The sequence below is a fragment of the Piliocolobus tephrosceles genome, chromosome 10, assembly GCF_002776525.5.
Source record: "Piliocolobus tephrosceles isolate RC106 chromosome 10, ASM277652v3, whole genome shotgun sequence".
NCBI lineage: Eukaryota > Metazoa > Chordata > Mammalia > Primates > Cercopithecidae > Piliocolobus > Piliocolobus tephrosceles.
In genome coordinates, this window is record NC_045443.1 from 15,986,030 (window position 1) to 16,008,829 (window position 22,800).

General features: G+C 37.7%; 1 protein-coding gene and 1 long non-coding RNA gene across 2 annotated transcripts in view; one reads left to right on the plus strand and one right to left on the minus strand.

Annotated features, from left to right (window-relative positions):
- Positions 1 to 1,462, minus strand: part of LOC111552113 — a 52,568-nt gene extending 51,106 nt beyond the window's left edge. The window contains exon 1 of the long non-coding RNA XR_002734550.1: positions 1,407 to 1,462. This is a non-coding gene — a long non-coding RNA (uncharacterized LOC111552113). The remainder of the gene's footprint in view (positions 1 to 1,406) is intronic.
- Positions 974 to 22,800, plus strand: STRAP (serine/threonine kinase receptor associated protein). The gene is made up of 10 exons (XM_023226204.2): positions 974 to 1,962; positions 2,683 to 2,818; positions 9,082 to 9,163; positions 9,745 to 9,817; positions 13,216 to 13,312; positions 14,452 to 14,589; positions 16,948 to 17,084; positions 19,259 to 19,408; positions 20,308 to 20,373; positions 22,253 to 22,800. The coding sequence occupies exons 1-10, from the start codon at positions 1,851 to 1,853 to the stop codon at positions 22,312 to 22,314; spliced, it is 1,053 nt and encodes a 350-aa protein (XP_023081972.1). The 5' UTR covers positions 974 to 1,850; the 3' UTR covers positions 22,315 to 22,800.

The window sequence follows — 22,800 nt, forward strand, 5'->3', positions numbered from 1 at the left end:
TCAGTATCTGACCAGTTCTGTCGTTTTGACTGGCTCTTTTATTTACCTCCATCAGTAATGCAACAATCTATTTAATCAGTAAACAGTAATGCTGAGCATTCACTAAATGCCATTCACTTTTCTGGCACTAGAGTACAAATGACAAAGCCATAACCATTGCCATTAAGGAGCTCATAAATGTGTGAGTGGTGTGTATGTGTGAGACAAAAGGGAGAGGCTGGCACAAAGGAGGAGTCAAACAAAATAAAATGAAAAACGTATATAGTAAGTGCTTTACTGTAAGAGAATGAACGAGAGTACTAAGGAAAAAGAATGGAGGCATATTTCAAGTTCTCACGTTGTTTGACGCAAATCTTGTAGACGGTTTGCTGCAAAAAGATGAAGAAAACATTCACAGACATTTACGTTCATTACATATTTATTGGTATGTGCCAAGACGTTTTGATCTTGGGGATGAAGTAGTAAACACAAAAATCTCTGTTGTATTGGGCTTACATTCTAGCAATAAAGAAACAACTTGCCCAGAGAAAAGGCCTCTCCTGGTTAGTAAACAGTATGAACAATTAACAGCTCTGGTTGTTTCACAGAGCCACACTGGGCTGCCTGCTGCAGACAATATCAGAGTTTGTTTATATTTAAATATTCTTTTAATTTGTCCATGTATGTAATTTGCAAATTATCACTCATAGGTATACATATCAAAAGATGTGTAAAAGTTTTTGATAGAATTCAGCATTCATTCGCTTAAAAAATGAGTGCAGGCTCACTTTGATGAGAGTATTTAATCAAAAATATTGGGGATCTACAACTCTAGAGTTCTCCAAAGTCCACCAAGGAAAAAGTAATTTGAATATAATCGCATTTAAAACTATATCGTATCCACGCCTAAAACATTAGCAACATAGGAAAACTTACACAGCAGAAGAGATGGCTGGGGAATTTTGTTTTGTTTTGTTTTTGTTTTAAGACAGGGTCTCGCTCTGTCCTCCAGGCTGGAGTGCAGTGGCGCGACCACCGCTTACCGTGGCCTCGACTTCTCGGGCTCCAATATCCTCCCACCTCAGCCTTCCAAATAGGTGGGACCACAGGCACCACCACGCCAAGCCCGTATATGGTTTTTAAGTAAGACAAATTGCAAAAAACTTTGCTAGACAGTGTTCGCAGGTCTGGGCCGTCACTGGGAAGGCTCGTGTCAGTCTAGATATTCAGAGGCCGAACACAGTCCTCAGTAGGGCTGCTCGGCGGGTACACTGCTGCCCCTGGCCCTTGGGCTTACGGGAGTGGGAAGGGCTTTCAACTCAGCCGCGGACCGGGAAGGCGTTCTGACCCGCTAGAGCTAGGGGCGAGGGACCCCATCCCGGTGCCTACAGCACCTCCCTTAGCCGGCGTGGGACAGTGTTTGTTACCTCAGGGAACTGAACTGGCGTCTGCGTCTTTCTGCACTTCTCGCTCTTTCTTCAAGTCACTTATGCCCAGCGAGCCCGCCCTCCCGCCAATCGTCATTTCCGGCGGGTGCTCTGCGTCATTTACGTCGTCACTTCCTGCCGATACCGGTGTGGACGGTGTGAATCGTGGCTGGGCCGGTTCTCTGCTTCTCCCCATCCCCTACTTTCCTCCCTCCCTCCCTCTCCCTCCCTAGTCGACTGTTGCTTGCTGGTAGCAGACTCCCTGACCGCTCCCTCACCCCTTCCTAACCTCGGTGCCACCGGATTGCCCTTCTTTTCCTGTTGCCCAGCCCAGCCCTAGTGTCAGGGCGGGGGCCTGGAGGAGCCCGAGGCGCTGCAGCAGAAGAGAGAAAAGACAACGACGACCCTCAGCTCGCCAGTCCTGTCGCTGGGTTCGCCGCCGCCATGGCAATGAGACAGACGCCGCTCACCTGCTCTGGCCACACGCGGCCAGTGGTTGATTTGGCCTTCAGTGGCATCACGCCTTATGGGTATTTCTTAATCAGCGCTTGCAAAGGTGAGCAAGGCCTCAATCCTGGTCCCCGACTGCTGGGACTGGGCCGAAAGGGATTGGGACCCGCACTCACCAGTGCTGAGCGGTGGTGTGGTGAGCGGGGAGGGGGCGATATTAACATCTGAGATGAGGGCCCACACTGGTCCGGTGGAGAAAGGAGTGTGTTTAAGGGAATCCGCAGCTGGAGCCGAGAGGCCTCCAGACGCTTATGTAGAAACTATTACCCCCAACTAAGACCTCTCTCCTTGTTTTATTTTTATTGCTATTTTTGGAGGAGCTGGACAGCACTTGCCTAGACTCTCGGGACAACACTGTAAATAGCTTTCAAGGATTTGGGGAAAGGAGAAATTAGGCCAGGCCGTGCAATACCTTACAAAGACGTTCGCTCTTGTCTCACTGGGTATTCCTTTGTGGTATCAGCCTCATTTTTCAAATGGAAAACAGATTTAGGCTAAAATGTTTGTCCAAAACAAGACTAAAATCTAGGTTGTTTCGACGCAGATCAGTATTCCCAGCAAATTACAGATGCTTTTCAGGGAAAATGATCTGTTCAGCTCTTCAGTTAATTATTACTGAACATTCCGTAGTGACTTCAATCGGTGGTGGTAAATAGCCGATTTTTTTTCCACTTCGTCATTGAACATCATTGTATATTTACATTTGAATCTTAGACTTTAAGTAATCCGAACTTATAAATTACATGTTTTAAAAAATATTTTCTAGATGGTAAACCTATGCTACGCCAGGGAGATACAGGAGACTGGATTGGAACATTTTTGGGTCATAAAGGTGCTGTTTGGGGTGCAACACTGAATAAGGATGCCACCAAAGCAGCTACAGCAGCTGCAGATTTCACAGCGTAAGTGTAGCCAAGATGGCTAACTTTGGTGTTCTCTGTAGATTGTGTCCTGAAATAATCAAAAACTTCAGTCTCAGATATTCATAAAATTCTGACTCGCTGGCTGCCATATAGAACGCATGATGTTTGATCTCACCAAAATTCCATCCTGGTCCATCGTGGTCCTGTGTGCTTCTTTTGTCTTCCATGGTTCCCAAAATTTTCGGAGGCCTAAATGACTTATTCCTTATATTTTGATTGAGACTCAGGAATCTGCATTAACAAACGCTCCAGATAATGAATGTTGATCTCCTTTACGAATGCTGCTCTGTGTGTACTCCTTAGTGATATCCTATAGTGATGGCCCTAGGTTTTTATTTCAATCCTAGTTTTTGTTAACTGGCTGTAGGCATCACTAAAACTCATTGTGTCAAAAACAAACAAAAAGACAAAACAACAACAAAGCAAAACTCAACTGCTCTTCATTTCCTAAGTTTTTAAAGGTTGAAATCTAAAGCATTCTTGATTTTCCCTTACATCGAGATTATCATCATCTTTTTTGATTGTGCCAGCAGGATGTCTCCTGACTACAATGTTCCTCCATGTAGTAACTGCCACTGCCTTAGTTCAGGATCATTTTTAACTTTCAGTAGTTTCTTTTCCTCCTATTCATATTCCATATTGCTGCCAGTTGTCTTCCTAAAAATATATTTGATCATGTCACTCCTCTACCTAATGATCTTCCTGTCTTCCCTTTGCCATTTTAGTAGTTCATGACCTTTGATGTACATTAGAATATCTGGAGAGCTTTTCAAATATTCAAATGGTATGTGTCACAGAAATTTGGATTTTTAAAACTTTTTTTTTTTTTTTTACTTTTTTACTCTCTCTCTCTATGCATATATATATTTATACTTTTTACTACATTGAAAAATTTTTAAAATACTTTTTAGTATATAGACAGTATCTAGCTGTGTTGCCCAGGCTGTCTTAAACTGTTGGCCTCCGTGCCTCAGCCTCTCAAAGAGCTGGGGTTACGGGGGTGAACTATTGTGCCTGGTACAGAAATTCTGATTTGATTGGTCTTTAGGGATGGAGTACTGATCATACTGATCATTGGCGTTTTTTTATTTTTCTTTCTTCCTTCTCTTTCCTGATGCGCAGTCATGGAATTGCTGACCTAAAGGACACACTTCAATTGTTGGCCTTTTACAGTTTGCTTCATCCTAGTTCATCAACAGCATCCTCTGCCATTGCACACCATAAACCTACAATCTAATTATACTAATCTTATTGTTGTCAGAATATACTTTACCTGTTCTGACTTTTGGCTGTTAATTATGTTATTAAACTGACCTGCAGTGGCCCTCGTTGCCTTTTTGGGAATATATCATGTTTTAAAAATGTTGTTATCTCCAGTTCAATTAGGAACTTGACACGTCATGGTTTAAATTGATGAAGGCAATATCAAGAGCTATTGTGCATACACAAATTTATTAGATTTAAGAGGCTAGAGAATACAAGTGGTGTTGATTTTTTTTTTTTTTTTTTTTTTTAAAGACAAGAGTCTTGCTCTGTCGCCCAGGCTGGAGTGCAGTGGCACAATTTCGGCTCACTGCAACCTCCACCTCTGAGGTTCAAGTGATTCTCCCACCTCAGCTTCCTGAGAGGCTGGGACTACAGGTGCACGCCACCATGCCCGGCTAATTTTTGTGTTTTTAGTAGAGATGGGGTTTTGCCATGTTGGCCAGGCTGGTCTCGAACTCCTGACCTCAAGTGATCTTGGCCTCCCAAAGTGCTGGGATTACAGGTGTGAGCCACCGTGGCTGGCCTTTGATTTTTTTTTTTTTTTTTTTTAAAACAACCTCACACTAAGGAGCAATTGTAAATGTGCTGCCTCCTTCATTTTAAGTAAATTAAACATACCAATTTTAGAATGAAAAAATGAAGGCTGATTGATTGTTGTGGCAGATACGTGACTGTTTGATATGCAACAAATAAGATATGCTCTTATTTGTTGAAACAGCGTTGTCTTTATGCTTTCTTAACATGTCAAGTCTCAATGTCTGTGTTTACAACTCATATTAAGAACATGAAGACTGGAGCCAGATGACCTGTATTTGAATTGAATTGGTGGCCTCATGCACTTCATTTAACCATTTTTTTTCTGTCGTGGTACCTACCTCATAGATTGGTTTTTAATACTAAATAAGTTAATATGTTTCAAATACTTAGAATATTGCCTGAAGTCCATTACATCTATGAAAGTGTTACATATGTAAAGTAACGTAATGATGATAGCTACCATGTAAACTATTACCACCCGCACTTGATCAAAGTCACATATTATTTTGAAACTAATATGGCTAAAGCCTTGAAACCATTTGGCCTCATGTAAGGAAGGTTGAATGGATTTAAATGTCAAGAAGGAAGATTTTTGTGATTTTTCTCCCCCCCCTCAGTTAAGGCTTTAGGTGTGGTGTTAGAATGGAAAATAGTAACAAGCATTGGCACTAGGTGGGCTTGCATCATGTGCAAACTATGTTGTGTATTTCCAGTTTGATCATCATAGGATTATTATTATTATTATTTTGAATCAGAGTCTTAGGTGCCTAGGCTAGAGTGCAGTGGCGTGATCATAGCTCACTGCAGCCTCTACCTCCCAGTCTCAAGCAGTTCTCCAACCTAAGCTTCCTGAGTAGTGACCATAGGCGTGTACTACCATGGTTGGCTAATCTTTGTGTTTTTTGTAGAGACGGGCTTCTCAATGTTGTCCAGGTTGGTCTTGAACTCTTGGGCTCAAGCGATCTGCCCACCATAGCAGGATGTTTCTTAAACGTCAGTTTTCGTGTCTGTAAAATGGGACTAAGACCCATGAGATTATTGGAGGAACAGAGAGCTCTTTCTCTACCATATATCCCTGAAGTCCAATATGATCTCTGTCACATAGTAGGTGCTCAATAAATGCTACTTGAGCTTTATCCCTCATTTCCTCTATGTCTTGTCTATGGGGTATAGGATTGTGTTCTCCTCTGTGTGTGTGTGTGTGTGTATTCTCTCCAAGAAGTTACTCCCCACAGCCTACCCGATTAGTCTTAGTTGGTATAAAGCATTTTTAGAAACATCTTTTTTTCCCTCCATTCTTATGTTTCTTGGAAAACTCATTTCTGGTGTTGTCATCTAGAAGTGGATTTTGGTCCTGTTTCTAGTGGAGAAATTTGGCAGAATAGGTCTGTGGACTAGTGTAGAATGTTATCTTGGAGTAATTTGGGCAGTTGAGTCCAGTGTTGAATACAGTGTCCCTAAAACACCATCCTCTTTATATCTGTTTGGGAAGAGTGCCAAAGTAAAGACAATTCTGTGCTGTGCTCCCGAGAGTGCTTAAGTAGATCTGGGATTGGGCCCAGGAATTTATAGGTAATCAAAATGTATCACTCTTTCTTTCTTGTAAAGCCAATAGAAATACCTAATTTTAGTTTTAATAAGGTTCTTGATAAATCAAAAATGGTATTATCTCCTAGATGACTTGGTCAGCATGTTCAGGTATTTAGGCAGTTTTTAAAAAAATCTTAAACTGGCCTGTTTTGTTGAAGGTTTAAATAAGGAAGTTAAGCAGCTCCTATTATGAGACTTACGGTAAGTTCATTCTGAGGATATGAAAAGTATCAGGCAGCATTATTATTTGCAAGAAAATGGGGTATAAGAGGTATCAGTAGTTGAAGGAGATGACAAGTACTTTGTGGGATGTGAAGAAAATAAATGTTGGAGGGTTAGCTGCTGAAAGGATATGGTTAATAGCGCTTTACTGTCTTGATTTGAGCCCTGTGGCCAACTAATATATGCCAGTTTCTTGCCTGGAGATTGAATAATACCTTAGGAAACATTTAGATTAGATCCATTTTAGAGCTCTTACTGTGAATATTGGAAATCTGCCAGAGTTAGTACATGCCATGTCAGAAAGTCTATTTTAGTACTGTTTCTAAATAGGAGGAAAAACTACAGACACATTACCTCTCTGGTTAATATTCCTGCTTTGGTCACTCCAACTCTTTCCTCACCTTTGAATAGACACAGTCTAAGCAGAATCTTAAGATTTTAGAGCTGGCATGTTGGCATTAGCCTGTAGCTACTTAGGAGGCTGAGGTGGAAGGATCTTGAGGCCAGGAGTTTAAATATAGCTTGGACTATATACCAAGACCCTGTCTCAAAAAGAAAAAAGAGAGGTTTTAAGTTTATGGAAGATTATTTAATATACCTGAAATTAGCATATCAAAGGACATTGCCCAGATTTCTTTTGAGACTTGTGAATAACTAGAATAGTCATTTTAGATACATTTGTTGTTTTCTTCACTTTTGATGCCTTCTGTCATTCTTATACTTGTGAACTCTTATCACAACCATGAAATGCATTTCCCTGTGATTAAGGATATATGTAAACAAAAAACAAAGCAAATTTAAGCACAGTAATAAGTATAAGTGGAGTTCTGTAGGAGAACAGAAAGGAATGGTTAATTATTGGAGTCGAGGATAAATAGGTTTAAAGAAAAGATAGCATTTGAAATGAGTCCTAAGGGTGAGTAGAACTTTAATAGCTAAGAATGTAAAATACAGACTTAAGAGAATAATATGAACAAGAACATAGGAGCCTGGAAGAAAATACATAAGTTATTTGAGGAATGGTTTGTAATCTAATGTGGCTAGATTCAGAGAAACAATACAAAATGAGGTTGGGAAAGTAGACTGGGGCCAGAGAGTTACACTGGAATGAGAGAGAGAGGAGTAGGTTTCCTGGGCAAAGAGAAATGAATACTAGGGAGTTTAGTAGCAAGACTACTTATAGTTGACATTATTTCTTTCAGAACATATTCAGCCACTCATATGACACACATTATTAAATATTGCAAGCTTTGGTAGTGTATCATAAGCATTCCTATTACATGGTCTTTCATATTTATTAACCACATTGCAGATGCTATTAATGTTTATCTAGAATAGCCTTCCCTTGTTTTTCCCCTGATACATTTCTCTTTGCTTCTTCCGATGACTAGCTCTGTTACATAGATTTTCTGGACAATATCTAAGTGCTTTTTCTCTGAGTTTTTGTAGCCATATATATGTCTTTTAATTATATTTCTTAAATGTGTAATTTAATGCATGTTTTTCTCCTCAGCTAAAGCTCTACTAGGGCAGGAACCTACTGTGGGGTATTTTGGTCTCCCATTTGTGCCTTAGCACTAAGTATAGAATGATATATATTTAAAATATTTTATTATGTATTTATTTGATAAACAAAAGAAAAGATATATCTTGCTTTTCTCTGATTTTTTTCCCTCTACCGTTTTATTGCCCACTGTGTTCCCCAAAATAAGTATCAGTTGCATTAAAATGGAAATCTCTATGGAACATAGCTTCTTCACTCTTAGCAATTCTTTTCCCTGTCTGCAAAGGTTTCTTGTTTATTTTTCACTGACCTGTTCTGATCTCAAATCAACTTTTTTTCCCCCTTCCTTAAGCTTTTTTATTTCGGGGAACCCTTTTAGATTAATTTTGTAAAGTATTGTTCAACTATTACCCGCTTGTAATATACACACATATATATGTATGTATACCTACAACTTGTATTTTGGGGTAGGGTAGTACAGAAAAAACAATGTAAAGATTAAAATTCTCAATGTTAGCATTATATAATCAAAGGCTGATAGGGGAAGTTAACTGTACTAGAGTTTGAAAATTTAAGTCAGCTTTGAAGAAGAGATGCAGTGGACACTGTCTCTCCACTATCTTAATTTAACATTTTATTTAGCCTGTATTAAGGCTTTTCATTCCCGTGTAAAATTTTTAAGGATTTCTGTTTTTTGTTGTTATTGTTGTGTTGTGCATCTGAGTGGAGAATAGAGAAAAAATTGGCGTGGTGAAACTAAAAATTGGTTAAAATGTATGACTGTCTTGCTAAAGGGATATTACGGCTATCAACTAAAATAAAAGTAAGTAGGATGGGTTGGTTCATGAATCTTACTTAAATTGTTCATATCTTTTCCACTGTCAAAGAAAATTAGATTGGTTATAAAGTTTTTACAAAGAAATTTCTTTTCCCTTAAGCTTATTTAAATATTTTATCAAATGAAGTCTGTGAGAGATATTAGAGATAAAGGAGATTTATAATACATTTATGTAACATTTCACATATCTAACTTACTTGCTACTCATCAATATTATAATTGTATTTATCCTTTTAATTTATTGGGTAATATTTATCCTACTAATTTTTCCTTTTTTCCTTTTAGCAAAGTGTGGGATGCTGTCTCAGGAGATGAATTGATGACCCTGGCTCATAAACACATTGTCAAGACTGTGGATTTCACGCAGGTATCAGAAAATTGAATTTATTTTAGCAAGTTAAGTTGCTATTATATAGTATGACAATGCTTTTATATTTGATTGGTGTGTATATTTGATTGATATATTTTGTGTGGAATATTGGTTATGTCTTGGTTCATATTTAATTTGATTGTATATTAAGCTCTATGAATTTGTTTCATGGTTAATCCTGTCAAGCTTTTAAGATACCGTGGAACAAGTACCAGTCCTTCAACAAGCAAAAAACATCTGAAAAGCTCAAGTAACCTTTCTCACCTACTAATAGAAGTGAGAAGATAAATTTGAGATAGTCAGAAAAGGGCGTCTCACAAGGGAGAGGAGTAGGATCAGGGGAGAATGGGAGAGTTCATATATACGTAGCGTAATGTAACGCTTTTGAACTGGAAAGCTCACAAGGCTTGGTAGTTATGAGAGGGTAGCTGCTCCACAGTATCTTCTCAGAAGTAATTGGTTATGTCTTGCATCTCTTTGTGATGTCTATGAGCTAGATTTTGATTTTATTTGGTGTTGAAGTTTGAAAGAGAAATAACTATTAAAATGGTTAACCTATTCACATGTTGTGTTTTCAGGATAGTAATTATTTGTTAACCGGGGGACAGGATAAACTGTTACGCATATATGACTTGAACAAACCCGAAGCTGGTAAGCATAATTTAAACATCAGCTTGTAGTTTTATTTTTTTTTAATTTAAATAATTGATTAAAGGATTTCATGCTCAGTACTCAAATTTGGAAAATAAAGATAGTCATGACCGGGCACGGTGGCACACGCCTGTAATCCCAGCACTTTGGGAGGCTGAGGCAGGTGGATCACTTGAGTTCAGGAGTTCGAGACCAGCCTGGCCAACTTGGCAAAACCCCTGTCTCTACTAAAAATACAAAAATTAGCCAGGTGTGATGGCGGGCGCTTGTAATCCCAGCTACTCAGGAGGCTGAGGCAGGAGAATTGCTTGAACCTGGGAGGTGGAGGTTGCAATGAGCCGAGATCACGCCACTGCACTCCAGCCTGGGCAACAAGAGTGAAATGCCGTCTCAAAAAAAAAAAAAATTAGTCACAAAGAAGAAAATTAAAACATAATTCAACCGTTTTCGGTTTATAAGCTTTTGGTCTTTTTTATCCTGCAGTTTAAAAAAAAAACAGTTTATTCGCCACGTTGCTATTGTATAACCTCCCAAATTGAAAATTTATTATGGCAAAAAATTTTATCATTATATTAAGTTTTTAAACAGTGTAGAACAGTGTTACGATTTTTTGGTAAGAAAGAGTGGTTATTTATAGAAGGTGGTGACGGTGAGAATTCTCAGTTGTGTGCACATATTGCTTAGATTTTTGAACCATGTAAATATATTAGTTATTTGAAAGAATTTTTAAAAATCTGCAATTACAGATTTTTCATGTCACTAAATAGTCTGTGAACTCTTTGTAATGACTTTCTGGTTTTCCATCCTGTGGATATATCATAAGTGAATTAACTAGTTTCCTGTTTTGGCCTGTTTGGGCTATTTACAAATTTTAAATGTTAAAAGCAGTATTATGCTAAACATCCTTACAGTTGCAGATATTTTCACAATGATTTCCTTACGATAACTAAGCAAAGTAGAATTGGTGGGACAAAGAGAAGTAGAATTGTTAGAAGGTGGCCGGGCGCAGTGGCTCACGCCTGTAATCCCAGCACTTTGGGAGGCCAAGGTGAGCGGATCACCTGAGGTCAGGAGTTCGATACCAGCCTGGCCAACATGGTGAAACCCCATCTCTACTAAAAGTACAAAAAAATTAGCTGGGCATGGGCATGGTGGTGGGCACCTGTAATTCCCAGGTACGCAGGAGGGTGAGGTAAGAGAATCGCTTGAACCCGGGAGGTAGCGGTTGCAGTGAGCCAAGATTGTGCCATTGCATTCCAGCCTGGGGGACAAGAGCGAAACTCCTTCTCAAAAAGAAACAAAAAAAAAAATGAATTGTTGGAAGCCATTGATAGCTAGTACCAAAGTATCTTCCAACAAAGTATAGGTATATATATGTATCTATACCCAACATGTTCTAGTGAACACTGATAACTAACTTTATCTTTGTCAATTTAAGAAAATAATTCTGTTGTATTAATGTGAAAATTCATGAGATTAAAATGCTGTTGAATACCATTTTAACTATTTCCTTTTTTATGAAATAATTGCCTGTCTACCCTTTGTCCATTTATCTGTTGTGTTCATGTTTTTCTTACTGGTTTTTAAAGGTTCTTTATTGAATTCCAATTTATCATTTGCTTTTAAATTTTGTTAAGGTGGTTTTATGGTATATACTTTTTAACATTTTGGTGGTGAAATCCTTTATGCATTCTCTCATTTTACAGAAGTTATAGGTGTCTTCCCCACTCTACATACTTACTTTATTTTATAATATTTTAATCATTGCCCTCACCATATATATATACTTAGCTACCAAAACATGACAAACATAATTTTGTTTTATTATATGTTTGGTATCTTTCAAATTTTATTATGTGGGCATTTATGTAGTCATAAATCTATAACATTGAAAAGAGTAATAAAAGTCAGAACCGCATTGGAAATTAAGCAGTTGTTCTCTTGAGATACCTTCCATTTCTGAGAGCTTTTAAAAATATCTTACGTTTTAGTGTTAGGGTAGTTTGTTATGAAAACATTTTTAAGGTGAGGAAACAAAGCCCATTTACAGATTTTTTTATTTTATTTTTATTTTATTTTATTTTATTTTTTATTTTGTTTTTTTTTGAGGCGAAGTCTCACTCTGTTGCCCGGACTGGAGTGCAGTGGCCGGATCTCAGCTCACTGCAAGCTCCGCCTCCTGGGTTTACGCCATTCTCCTGCCTCAGCCTCCCCAGTAGCAGGGACTACAGGCGCCCGCCACCTCGCCCGGCTAGTTTTTGTATTTTTAGTAGAGATGGGGTTTCACAGTGTTAGCCAGGATGGTCTCGATCTCCTGACCTCGTGATCCGCCTGTCTCGGCCTCCCAAAGTGCTGGGATTACAGGCTTGAGCCACCGCGCCCGGCCAGATTTTTTTATTCTCCGTTGCATGTAGGGGTTTTTTTCTGCTTTCTTTTTTGATAAATTTATGCCAAAGCATAGGAAAGGACTCTGACCTCACTTAATCTATCAACTCATTCAGCAAAGCAAGGGAGTTCAGGGATTGGGTCAAAGCAAGGGAGTTCAGGGATTGGGTGGACATTTTTCATACTCTGCCTTTCCCAAAGCTGTTTTATGAAAGTTGCTCTTTCTCGCTGTGCTGGCAGCAGAAATGATAGCAACTTACTGAGGTTTTACTGTGTATCAGGTATCTGTTAAGCACTATTCTCATTTGTAACCATTGTTATCTCATTTTACAGATAAGGAAATAAAGTTAAAAACTTAAGTAACATGCCCAAAGGTGAAAATAGTGTTGAATGGCATTGCTTTTGTACCTAGAGAAAGCAGTGAGGGTTTTTTTGAAGTCCTTTGAAAGGATAATCTCCTACAGATTTAAGCTCCCTTCTTTTTTTTAATGTTTTCCTCACAGTGTAGAAACATTCTTGGGAATTGCTGTCCCACTTTCTGTTCTGTTTCCCTTTTTCCTTCTAACTCTTATTTCCTATTAGTTACTATCAATAGCTGCTTGGATGAAGGTCCCAGAGTTAGCCATAGTACTAGAATCAGTTTCAACTATCTTGTTCCTGGGTCCATGTTCTTATTAAATTATGCCACATTAATTATTATTTTATTTCATGGAGATACAGTAATGCTTTTGAATATTATCAGTTGTGCAGAAATTTAGCCTAGAGGGAGAGAGTGGTGCATTTACTCAGCTACATATAGCAAGCATGGTAGTTCCTTGGGTACCTGTCATGCAGGTAAATTTATGTTCCAGTATAGAAAAACTAACTGTATTCTGTATAAACATCAGGTTTGAATTGGGCTGGGCTTTGAAAAGTTACAGTCTAATTTAAAATGTGTGTTTTTAAAAATATATTATTGTTCAGTTAAAAAAATCATGTATTAACAAATGCACTTTTAATTGTTTTATCTTAAGAACCTAAGGAAATTAGTGGTCACACTTCTGGTATAAAAAAAGCTCTATGGTGCAGTGAGGATAAACAGATTCTTTCTGCTGATGACAAAACTGTTCGGTAAGTACTTTTTCTTTAATAATTTACAATTTGAGGCCGGGCATGGTGGTTCACGCCTGTAATCCCAGCACTTTGGGAGGCGAGGTAGATGGATCATTTGAGGTCAGGAGTACTAGACCAGCCTGGCCAACATGGTGAAACACTGTCTCTATGAAAATTACAAAACTTAGCCAGGTGCACTGGCGCACACCTATAGATCGCACCATTGCACTCTAGCCTGGGTGACACAGCTAGACTGTCTCAAAAACAAAAAACAAACTTAGAATTTGAAAAATATTTTACCTTAGAGCTTATATTTTAAATACATTTAATATTATGTGTGAAAAATGTTCTGAACATTAAAATTTAAGTTGCACCCAGGTCACATTTATCTGGAGCTATTTACTATTACAGGTCGAGTATCCCTAACCTGAAAATCTGAAATTTGAAACGCTCTGAAATCTGAGACTTTGAGTGCTAACTTGATGCTTAAAGGAAATGCTCATTAGAGCATTTTGAATTTCCTATTTTCAGGTTAGGGATTCTCAATCGGTAAGTGTCTGATGCAAATATTCCAAAATCCAAAAGAGTTTGAAATCCAACTTCTTTCTGGTCGCAAGTATTTTTGATAAGGGATGCTCACCTTGTATATACAGACAGCAAAATTCAGAAGAAAATTAAATCCTGATACCTTATAAGCAGGTGTTCTTAACCTGGGTCTGTGGGCAGGTTAAAGGGAGGGTCCATGAAGCCTCTGAAATTCTATACAAAAATCTTGTGTGCTGACACCTGATGTGTATTTCTTTGGAAAGATGTGTAGCTATTGCTAGATTCACAAAAACAGAGTATAAGAACCACTATTTATAGCAGTGCTGAAATTGACTAGATTAGAACTTGTCTTATGTAGTTTTGCCAAATTGGGAAGTATATGTAGGTATTAAAGTTGATTTTACTTACAAGCTGTTGTCATGCATAATTTGACATTGTATATAGAAACCCAGAATTTCTTTTCATCATCTGTAATTTGTGACTTGGAATGAATGTTGTTTTTCTGTTATTGTGATTGTTCTTTCTTTGGCTAATCTGCAGATGTAATTAGAATTTATAAGCTTTTTTCTGACATGAGTAAACATCATCATATTTTTATCTTTATTTTGCAGACTTTGGGATCATGCTACCATGACAGAAGTGAAATCTCTAAATTTTAATATGTCTGTTAGTAGTATGGAATATATTCCTGAGGGAGAGATTTTGGTTATAACTTATGGACGATCTATTGCTTTTCATAGTGCAGTAAGGTATGTCCAATAAATACTTTCATTTTCTGTTTTAGGTAACAAAAGACAATTTGGCTAGTTAAAAATGGAAAGGTATTTACTCTTTTTAAAAGTAAAGAGGCCAGGAATGGTGGCTCATGCCTATAATCGCAGCACTTTAGGAGGCTGAGGTGGGAGGATGGCTTGAGACCAGCCTGGACAACACAGTGAGACCCCCATCTCTACAAAAAATAAAATTAGCTGGTCGTGGTGGCACATGCCTATAGTCCAGCTGCTTGGGAGGCTGAGATGAGAGAGTTGCTGGAGCCTGGGAGGTTGAGGCTGCATTGTGCTGTGATCCTGACACTGCACTCCAGTCTGGATGACAGAGCAAAACATCCTCTGAAAAAAAAAAAAAAAGAAAAAAACAAAAACTGCTGGATTGGTAATGTAATTTATGTTTTTTTACTATATAAAACCATTGCGGGCTGGGCGTGGTGGCTTATGTCTGTTATCCCAGCACCTTGGGAGGCTGAGGTGGGCGGATCACTTGAGGTCAGGGGTTCGAGACCAGCCTGGCCAACATGGTGAAACCCCGTCTCTAAAATAAAAATACACAAAGAAGAAAAATTAGCTTTTCTGTAGTCCCAGCTACTTGGGAGGCTGAGGCAGGAGAATTGCTTAAGCACAGGAGGTGGAGGTTGTAGTGAGCCGAGGTCGCACCACTGCATTCTAGCCTGGGTAATAGAGCGAGAGTCTGTCTCAAACAAAAAAACAAAAAACAGTGTGATATTGATTCTACTATTTATTTTCACCTTGAAATTTTAGAGAAGGAATAATCTTATTTCTATTCATATGTGCAGACTTAATGATTTTTTTTAAACAGATGTGAATTTTGCGACTTTAAATGTAGTAAATACTCTGTAGAAAGACTGGAATATATAACATAATTGAAAAAAAATGTACCCACAATATTATAACCATAGGTGCAAGAGTGCTAATGGTAGTTATATTTTCTGCTAGTTCATTTCTCTATGTTATATATGTGGGTGTACAGTATTTGTGTTTTTTTCTTTAATTATTAGGACTATAATGAGTATCATTTTGATTTATTTAAAAATATTAGCCATTTGAAAACATTTTTACTTGATACACTATATTGCATTATAGGTTGTACTAAATTATGGGTTAGTTTCCCTATTTTAGCATCATGGCGAATGATCTGGTACATCTCTGAGTGTTTCTTTACAGTAGATAGGATCCTGTAAGTAGAATTGTCAGTTCAAAGGGTAGAAATGAGTTTAAAATTCTTAGTTATACATGACACTTAATTGATTTCCATAAAGATTATACCGCATTACACTTTGATTGATGTTTGACCAGTGTCTTAACCTTGTGTCTAAAGGGCTACTTGCAGAGTCAAACTTCACTAAACTGGGAGAAAGAAAAGGCAGTAAAATTGGAGGAGAGCAGTTAAGACTGTCAAGGAGTTTATACACATACAGTAAACTGATAATAGTAGAATACTATTTCCTGGAGCTATCAGTTAGTATATTAATGCTCTTCACTCACTCCTGCAGTTAGGCAAATCCCATGTTGGTGGCAGAAATTTTCTGACCCATTGAATGTTCTAGCATTAGAGCTAGCAAGTTGCTATGTAGTGATCCTGCATAAGTCATGACTAACTTTAATTATCATGCTTTAAAGTATATGATTATGGGAAGTATTTAGGAGCTGCGATATATCATATTTTGTATTGAAGGCCTTTTATGATTTTTAGGGTTAAACTGAAAAAGCTAATGTCCAAACTGTAATTAATTTTCAGATGAAGCTGTTATTATGCATTGATTTTTATTATATAACTACAGCCCCCAATTTTTTTAGTCTTATAGTAATAACTGTTTTTAGCAGTTTATATTTTATGACATTGAAAGTTTATCTTACTGAGGAGCTTAAACCCTCAGCAATTAATAATAATATATAAATAATCCTTTATATTAATTACCTACTGTGAAAACTTTTTCTATTTACAAAGATAATATGTGCTTGTAGAAAATTGAAACAATACAGTTGAAATTTATTTAAGAGCAAAAATCCCAATGTATTATTCATACTGTTTTAATTAGTGAACACACGCATTTCCGGGAAGACATCCACTGCATAAACTGGGTATCCCTCCATCAAAATGTCTTTGTATTGTTGAGATGAACTCCACTTGGGCATAGTACCCGTTTAATTTTTTTTTTTTTTTTTGCTAACAGCTTTTTTACATCAGTGTTTATGTTTGAGTAAATGAGTATTTAATTGTTCCTTGGGTTTCAGAATTTAAGAACAGTTCAAATGTAACTCGTTATTTATACAATATTCAAGATTTATAAATACTACTTAAATTTTTTTCAGTTTGGACCCAATTAAATCCTTTGAAGCTCCTGCAACCATCAATTCTGCATCTCTTCATCCTGAGAAAGAATTTCTTGTTGCAGGTGGTGAAGATTTTAAACTTTATAAGTATGATTATAATAGTGGAGAGGAATTAGGTGAGTTGTCCCCTTACAGTGATGTGGTTACCTTTATCATATGTTAAGTCCCAGTAATTAACACCTCATTTATATAACATGTTGAAAGCAGATTTTCAGCTAACTTAAGCTTGGTGCTTACAAGTGAAAAAGTAAAGGAGTTTTAACCATTTGGGTTAGATTTTTTTTTTTAGATCTGTAAACAAAGTATGCAGAAATTTGACCTTTTAACTGAAGTACATCATTATCCTAATGTATTACCGTATAGTGAGTTTTAGGCTTTATTGGCTGGGAGGAAGGGGGGAATCTTATGTCAAAGTCATATGTTAAACAGATGAAGGGGATCCATTCTTTCTGAAGTATGTTGTGGATGTCTAACCCCATCTACTTGGCCCATCTTCCTTTTTGCCAACTTAGGAATCCCTGAGACTCCTTAAAGAACAGTGTGTGGGGGAAAACCAGTATAGCATATTATAGGGACACCTTTAGGAATCTGAATTGTAGAGTAATTTTTATCAGCTTTTTATTTATTCTATTTTGGAGTTTGAGTTTTGCTTTCATTTTCATGATAACAGCCCTTAGTAAGGGGAAGGGGAAGGCATGCGGATTAATTTGAAGTTAACGTGTATTTATCTGATGGACCAGGTATTTCACCTAGTTACATGTGGTTCTCAGTATCTACTTTTAGCCTTCCCAAATAGTTTTTGCTTTTAGTTCAAAAATATATTTAGTTTTTATAAATACATATTTTTATCTATAAGCTGTCTGTTGTTCTTGTCTGTTTCTAGCTGCCCTGCCTTACCAATCAAAGAACAAAGCTTGCTAGATTACACCCAAAGAACAGAAGACAATTTTACAGTTTTGTTTCTTGGGAAACATTGATGCGTCTGGGTTGCACAAATGGAACCTTGGTGATGGATCATGCAGAATCTATTTTAATTGCTTATGGTTCAGCTTTTATTACTTGAATACAAGTGACATAAATAGGATACTCTTTTCTGTTATTTTTATTTAGTGCCGGTTTTCAAAGTTTTAGAATGTTTTTGGTTTCATATTTTATTCTTTTTCAAGATGAGAGAACTGAATTATTTGCCTAAGATCTGAAGTCACAGTGAATACCAGACCTGCCCAGCTTTTCTCTTTCCAAAACCTTGGGTTCTTTGTACTCTTACAACTTTTCTATTCTCTGGTTGGACACAGATGGGAGACAGAATAGGAACATTGGTCTAGTATAGGACTTTGAGAACTAGTAAGGTGATGAGGCATTAGAAAGTAGATGAGAAAGGTTCGTACATAAAAGCACTACTTGAATATAACAATGTGCCTAATCTGTACATTTTCTTGTTAGGTTCCATAGATTAAAATATTTATAGATCATTGTTGATCCTGTATCTCAACCTTTCTGTGTGACAGAATAATTAGTGGACTGTAGGAAATAAAGAGGCAAAGTGTGTAAAAGAGCTCCACCTGGTGGCTCTCTGTAGTCATAATAAACATTGGTTCCCTGAGAAATAGGCAGTGAGGTGTTTTTTTTTTTGTTTTGTTTTGTTTTGTTTTTGAGATGGAGTCTTGCTGTCACCCAGGCTGGAGTGCAGTGGCGTGATTTCGGCTCACTGGAAGCTCCGCCTCCCGGGTTCACGCCATTCTCCTGCCTCAGCCTCCCGAGTAGCTGGGACCACAGGCACCCGCCACCGTACCTGGCTAATTTTTTGTATTTTCGGTAGAGATGGGGTTTCACCGTGTTAGCCAGGATGGTCTCGATCTCCTCACCTCGTGATCTGCCCACCTCAGCCTTCCAAAGTGCTGGGATTCCAGGTGTGAGCCACCGCGCCCGGCTGCAGTGAGTTTTAAGATGTGGAAATTGGAGGTTGAACTGATAAGACTTTAAATCTACTTTCTGTAGAATTAATGGGGTTTTCATTTACCTCTTTTTCTCTATCCTTAATGAAACATGAAGCCTCATTTGCTTTTTTAGAGGGACAATCCAAAACTAGAATGTGTGCTAGATTTGGAAAGGAGTAATTTTACAGAGAAAGGGTCAATGATATACCACTTTTGTGATGAGAAATTACGTACAGTTTTTAATGTTTGCCGTAAGAATTTTTCATCTCTGCAGTAACATAGTATTTTTTTTTTCGGCATATCAATATTTAACCTAATAGTTAAAATTATCTAATAGCCCTCTTCTTTTTCAGAATCCTACAAGGGACACTTCGGTCCTATTCACTGTGTAAGATTTAGTCCTGATGGAGAACTCTATGCCAGTGGTTCAGAAGATGGAACATTGAGACTATGGCAAACTGTGGTAGGAAAAACATATGGCCTTTGGAAATGTGTGCTTCCTGGTAAGAATTTTTATTCAGAGTAATAAAATTTTTAAAATGCATGATTTTGTGTCATTTTTCATCATTAATTTTATTTCAGGGTTTTTGTTTTCTATAAGTTTTAAATTATATATTATGGTTTAAGCAGAGAGCAGCCCAGGATTATAAATTGGCCAGAGAAAGGGTCATGTTCCTTTGTTTGATTAATTTTTTTTTTTTTGTATGGCTGGGTATGGTGGCTCACGCCCGTAATCCCAGCACTTTTGGACGCTGAGGTGGGCGGATCACAAGGTCAGGAGTTCAAGACCAGCCTGGCCAACATGGTGAAACCCCATCTCTACTAAAAATACAAAAATTAGCTGGGTGTGGTGGCACAGGCCTGTAATCCCAGCTACTCAGGAGGCTGAGGCACGAGAATCGCATGAACCCAGGAGGCGTGCATTGAGCTGAGATCACACCACTGCACTCCAGCCTGGGTGACAGAGTGAGACTCGGTCTCAAAAAAAAAAAAAAATTTTGTTGTACAATCTAGTCTGTTCCTAAATTTTTATACTAGCACATTTTGTGGCTGGAATATATCTAATTCAAAATTTGCTGGAAGGCAATATGAAGAATTTGCAAGTAAATATATCTAATCTCTGAATAGTCTTACTCACTGATCCACACCAATAAAGGTAGACATGTTCGTAATAAAAAATATCTAGTTACTAATCCCTAAGTAGTTACAGTGTGAACCTAAAAGTAATTTTGAAGAAAGACATACTATTTTAGAATCACAATTATTTAAAAATGAGTTGTTTTTATTATATTTTGTAGCCATTTCTTGGAATAGTCTTATCTTGCTCTTCTTGCTTTTTGAACACTAGAAATTACTTGTAATAGTGTAAGTCATATAATCATCATTGCTTTTCTTTTTACAGAAGAAGATAGTGGTGAGCTGGCAAAGCCAAAGATTGGTTTTCCAGAGACAGCGGAAGAGGAGATAGGTAAATGCTAAGGACTTTTGTAAGAGTCCTAGGGGATTTAAAATTGAACTGTAACAGAAGTTTTACTCATTGGCAGAAGAAATTTATTAAATATGAACACATTTAAATAATGGAAACTTTATTTGTGCATGTATATATATACATATTTATAAGCTAAATATTTAAATACCTACTGCATAGTAGTAATAGGTGCAGAAATGTAGTATGGACACGACTGATGTGGTTACTCTTTCAGAGCTTGGAGTCTAACTTAGGAGACATGCCAAAACAAACAAATAATTGTAAGAGGGATTTAAAAAAGCTTCCTTGAGAAGTGACATTTAAACTGGGACCTAAGGATGAGCAGAAATGATTTAGATGAGGTCATGAGAGGGGGTATTGGTAGGGATAGGATGGAAAAGTTCATAGCAGGAAAACTATGTTAACTAAAAGTTCAGAACCAAAAAGGAGCATAGCATATGAGGAACTAAAAGAACTTCTCCCTGCCTCCAGGTTAAACAGCAAAGGCAGAGTGAAGCTGGAGAAGCTAGATCATTTGAGGGTCTCATTTGCTGTATTAGGACTTGGAGAATTTTATACTAAGAGCAATGAGAAACCTTTGAATTTTAAGAAGAGGAATTTAAAAGATTGCCTTTTAAATGCATTGGTGAAACCCTGTCTTTCCTAAAAATACAAAACATGGCCAACATGGTGAAACCCTGTCTTTCCTAAAAATACAAAAACTAGCCTGTCATGGTGGCGGATACCTATAATTCCAGCTATTTAGGAGGCTGAAGCAGGAGAATAGCTTGAACCCAGGAGGTGGAAGTTGCAGTGAGTGGAGATTGCGCCACTGCACTCCAGCCTGGGTAACAGAGAGAGACTGTCTCAAAAAAAAAAAAAAAAAAGTTGCCTTGGCTGTGGCACGTACAGAGAACTGGACTGGGAACAAGAGTGAACATAGACCAGTTGGGGGCATTGTAGTCTAGATGAGTGATCCTGTAGGTTTTGTTTTGTTTTGTTTTGAGATGGAGTCTCGCTGTGTCACCCAGGCTGGAGTGCAGTGGCACGATCTCAGCTCACTGCAGCCTCCGCCTCTGGTTTCAAGCGATTCTCCTGCTTAAGCCTCCTGAATAGTTGGAATTACAGGTGCACTACCACGCCTGGCTAATTTTTGTATTTTTAGTGGAGATGGGAGTTTCACCATGTTGGTCTTGACCTCCTGACCTCATGATCTGCCCACCTCGGCCTCCCAAAGTGCTGGGATTACAGGCATGAGCCACCGCATCCGGCCTATCATGTATTTTTTAATAAGGGTATTGCAATGAGAACAGAAAAAGGTAGATGCAGTTGAGAGTCTTTTAGGCTTGTTAGAATTGTGAGATTGGTGAGTGGGGGTATCATAAGGAAGAATTCAGATTGCTGCCATGAGGAACTGGGTGTGATGATTTTGGGGGAGATTGGGAAGGTGTTTACCCAATTAGAGTTTTCCTTATATTTTCTTGCTGAAACTTAATGTTGATGGTTAATGTTTTGCTTTAAATAGCACTAAATATTAGGATTTGAATCACTAGAAGAGAGGGCGCAGATCCTTCAAAGACATGACTTTAATTCAGGGTTTATTAGATAGTTGGAGTCTTTGAAAATTTAGGCCAGAAAGGGACCCTTGGAGGTTGAGTTATGGTGTAAGAGAGTCTAGTGGATAAAACACATGAACTCTTTCTTTGCCTTTTCAATGACATGAGTCTAGTTGTTAGTGGCATGTGCAGTTGTTCTCTTCTTCCCCTTACCAGAGTATGCTTTACAAACACTTTTTTATTCCTTCATTACACGGAAATGTAGATTTGCTTCTTTCTTTTAAGTTGAGTAATGCGACTGTTTTTTTTTTTTTAACTTATAGAAGAAATTGCTTCAGAGAATTCAGATTGCATCTATCCTTCAGCTCCTGATGTTAAGGCCTGAACATCAATCATATGCCACAGTTCGTATACAACTGACTAAAATGAGCAAGCAGAGAAAAGCATCAGCCTTCCAGAGTTACTCTCTGCTTAAGGCAGAAACAGCAGTAAAGAATGAGGAAAATGAATTATCTCCAGTGCTGGAACAACTAACTAACTTGGTGTTACCTGTAAGTCAGGAGTGTCAGATAAAGGGAGGTGGTACAGTGGCCTGTTATCTTTTTAATGAATATATACAAGCCAACATCCAATTTCTATTATTACAATTAGGGTTCTTGTAGCTGTTTATGTTATTAGGGAGAAGAAAAATATACTGGCTTATTTTTCTGATCTTTTTCCTTAAAGCAGAATGCCCTTTTTTTTTTTTGCTTCAGTTGTAAAGAAGAGGGAATACATGATAAAGTAACTGGTTTGATTTCTCTTTCATTGTACACTGCTTCTGAACATCTAATTGTTTTTAGTTGTCTAAATAAAATGCCTCTAAAACAAA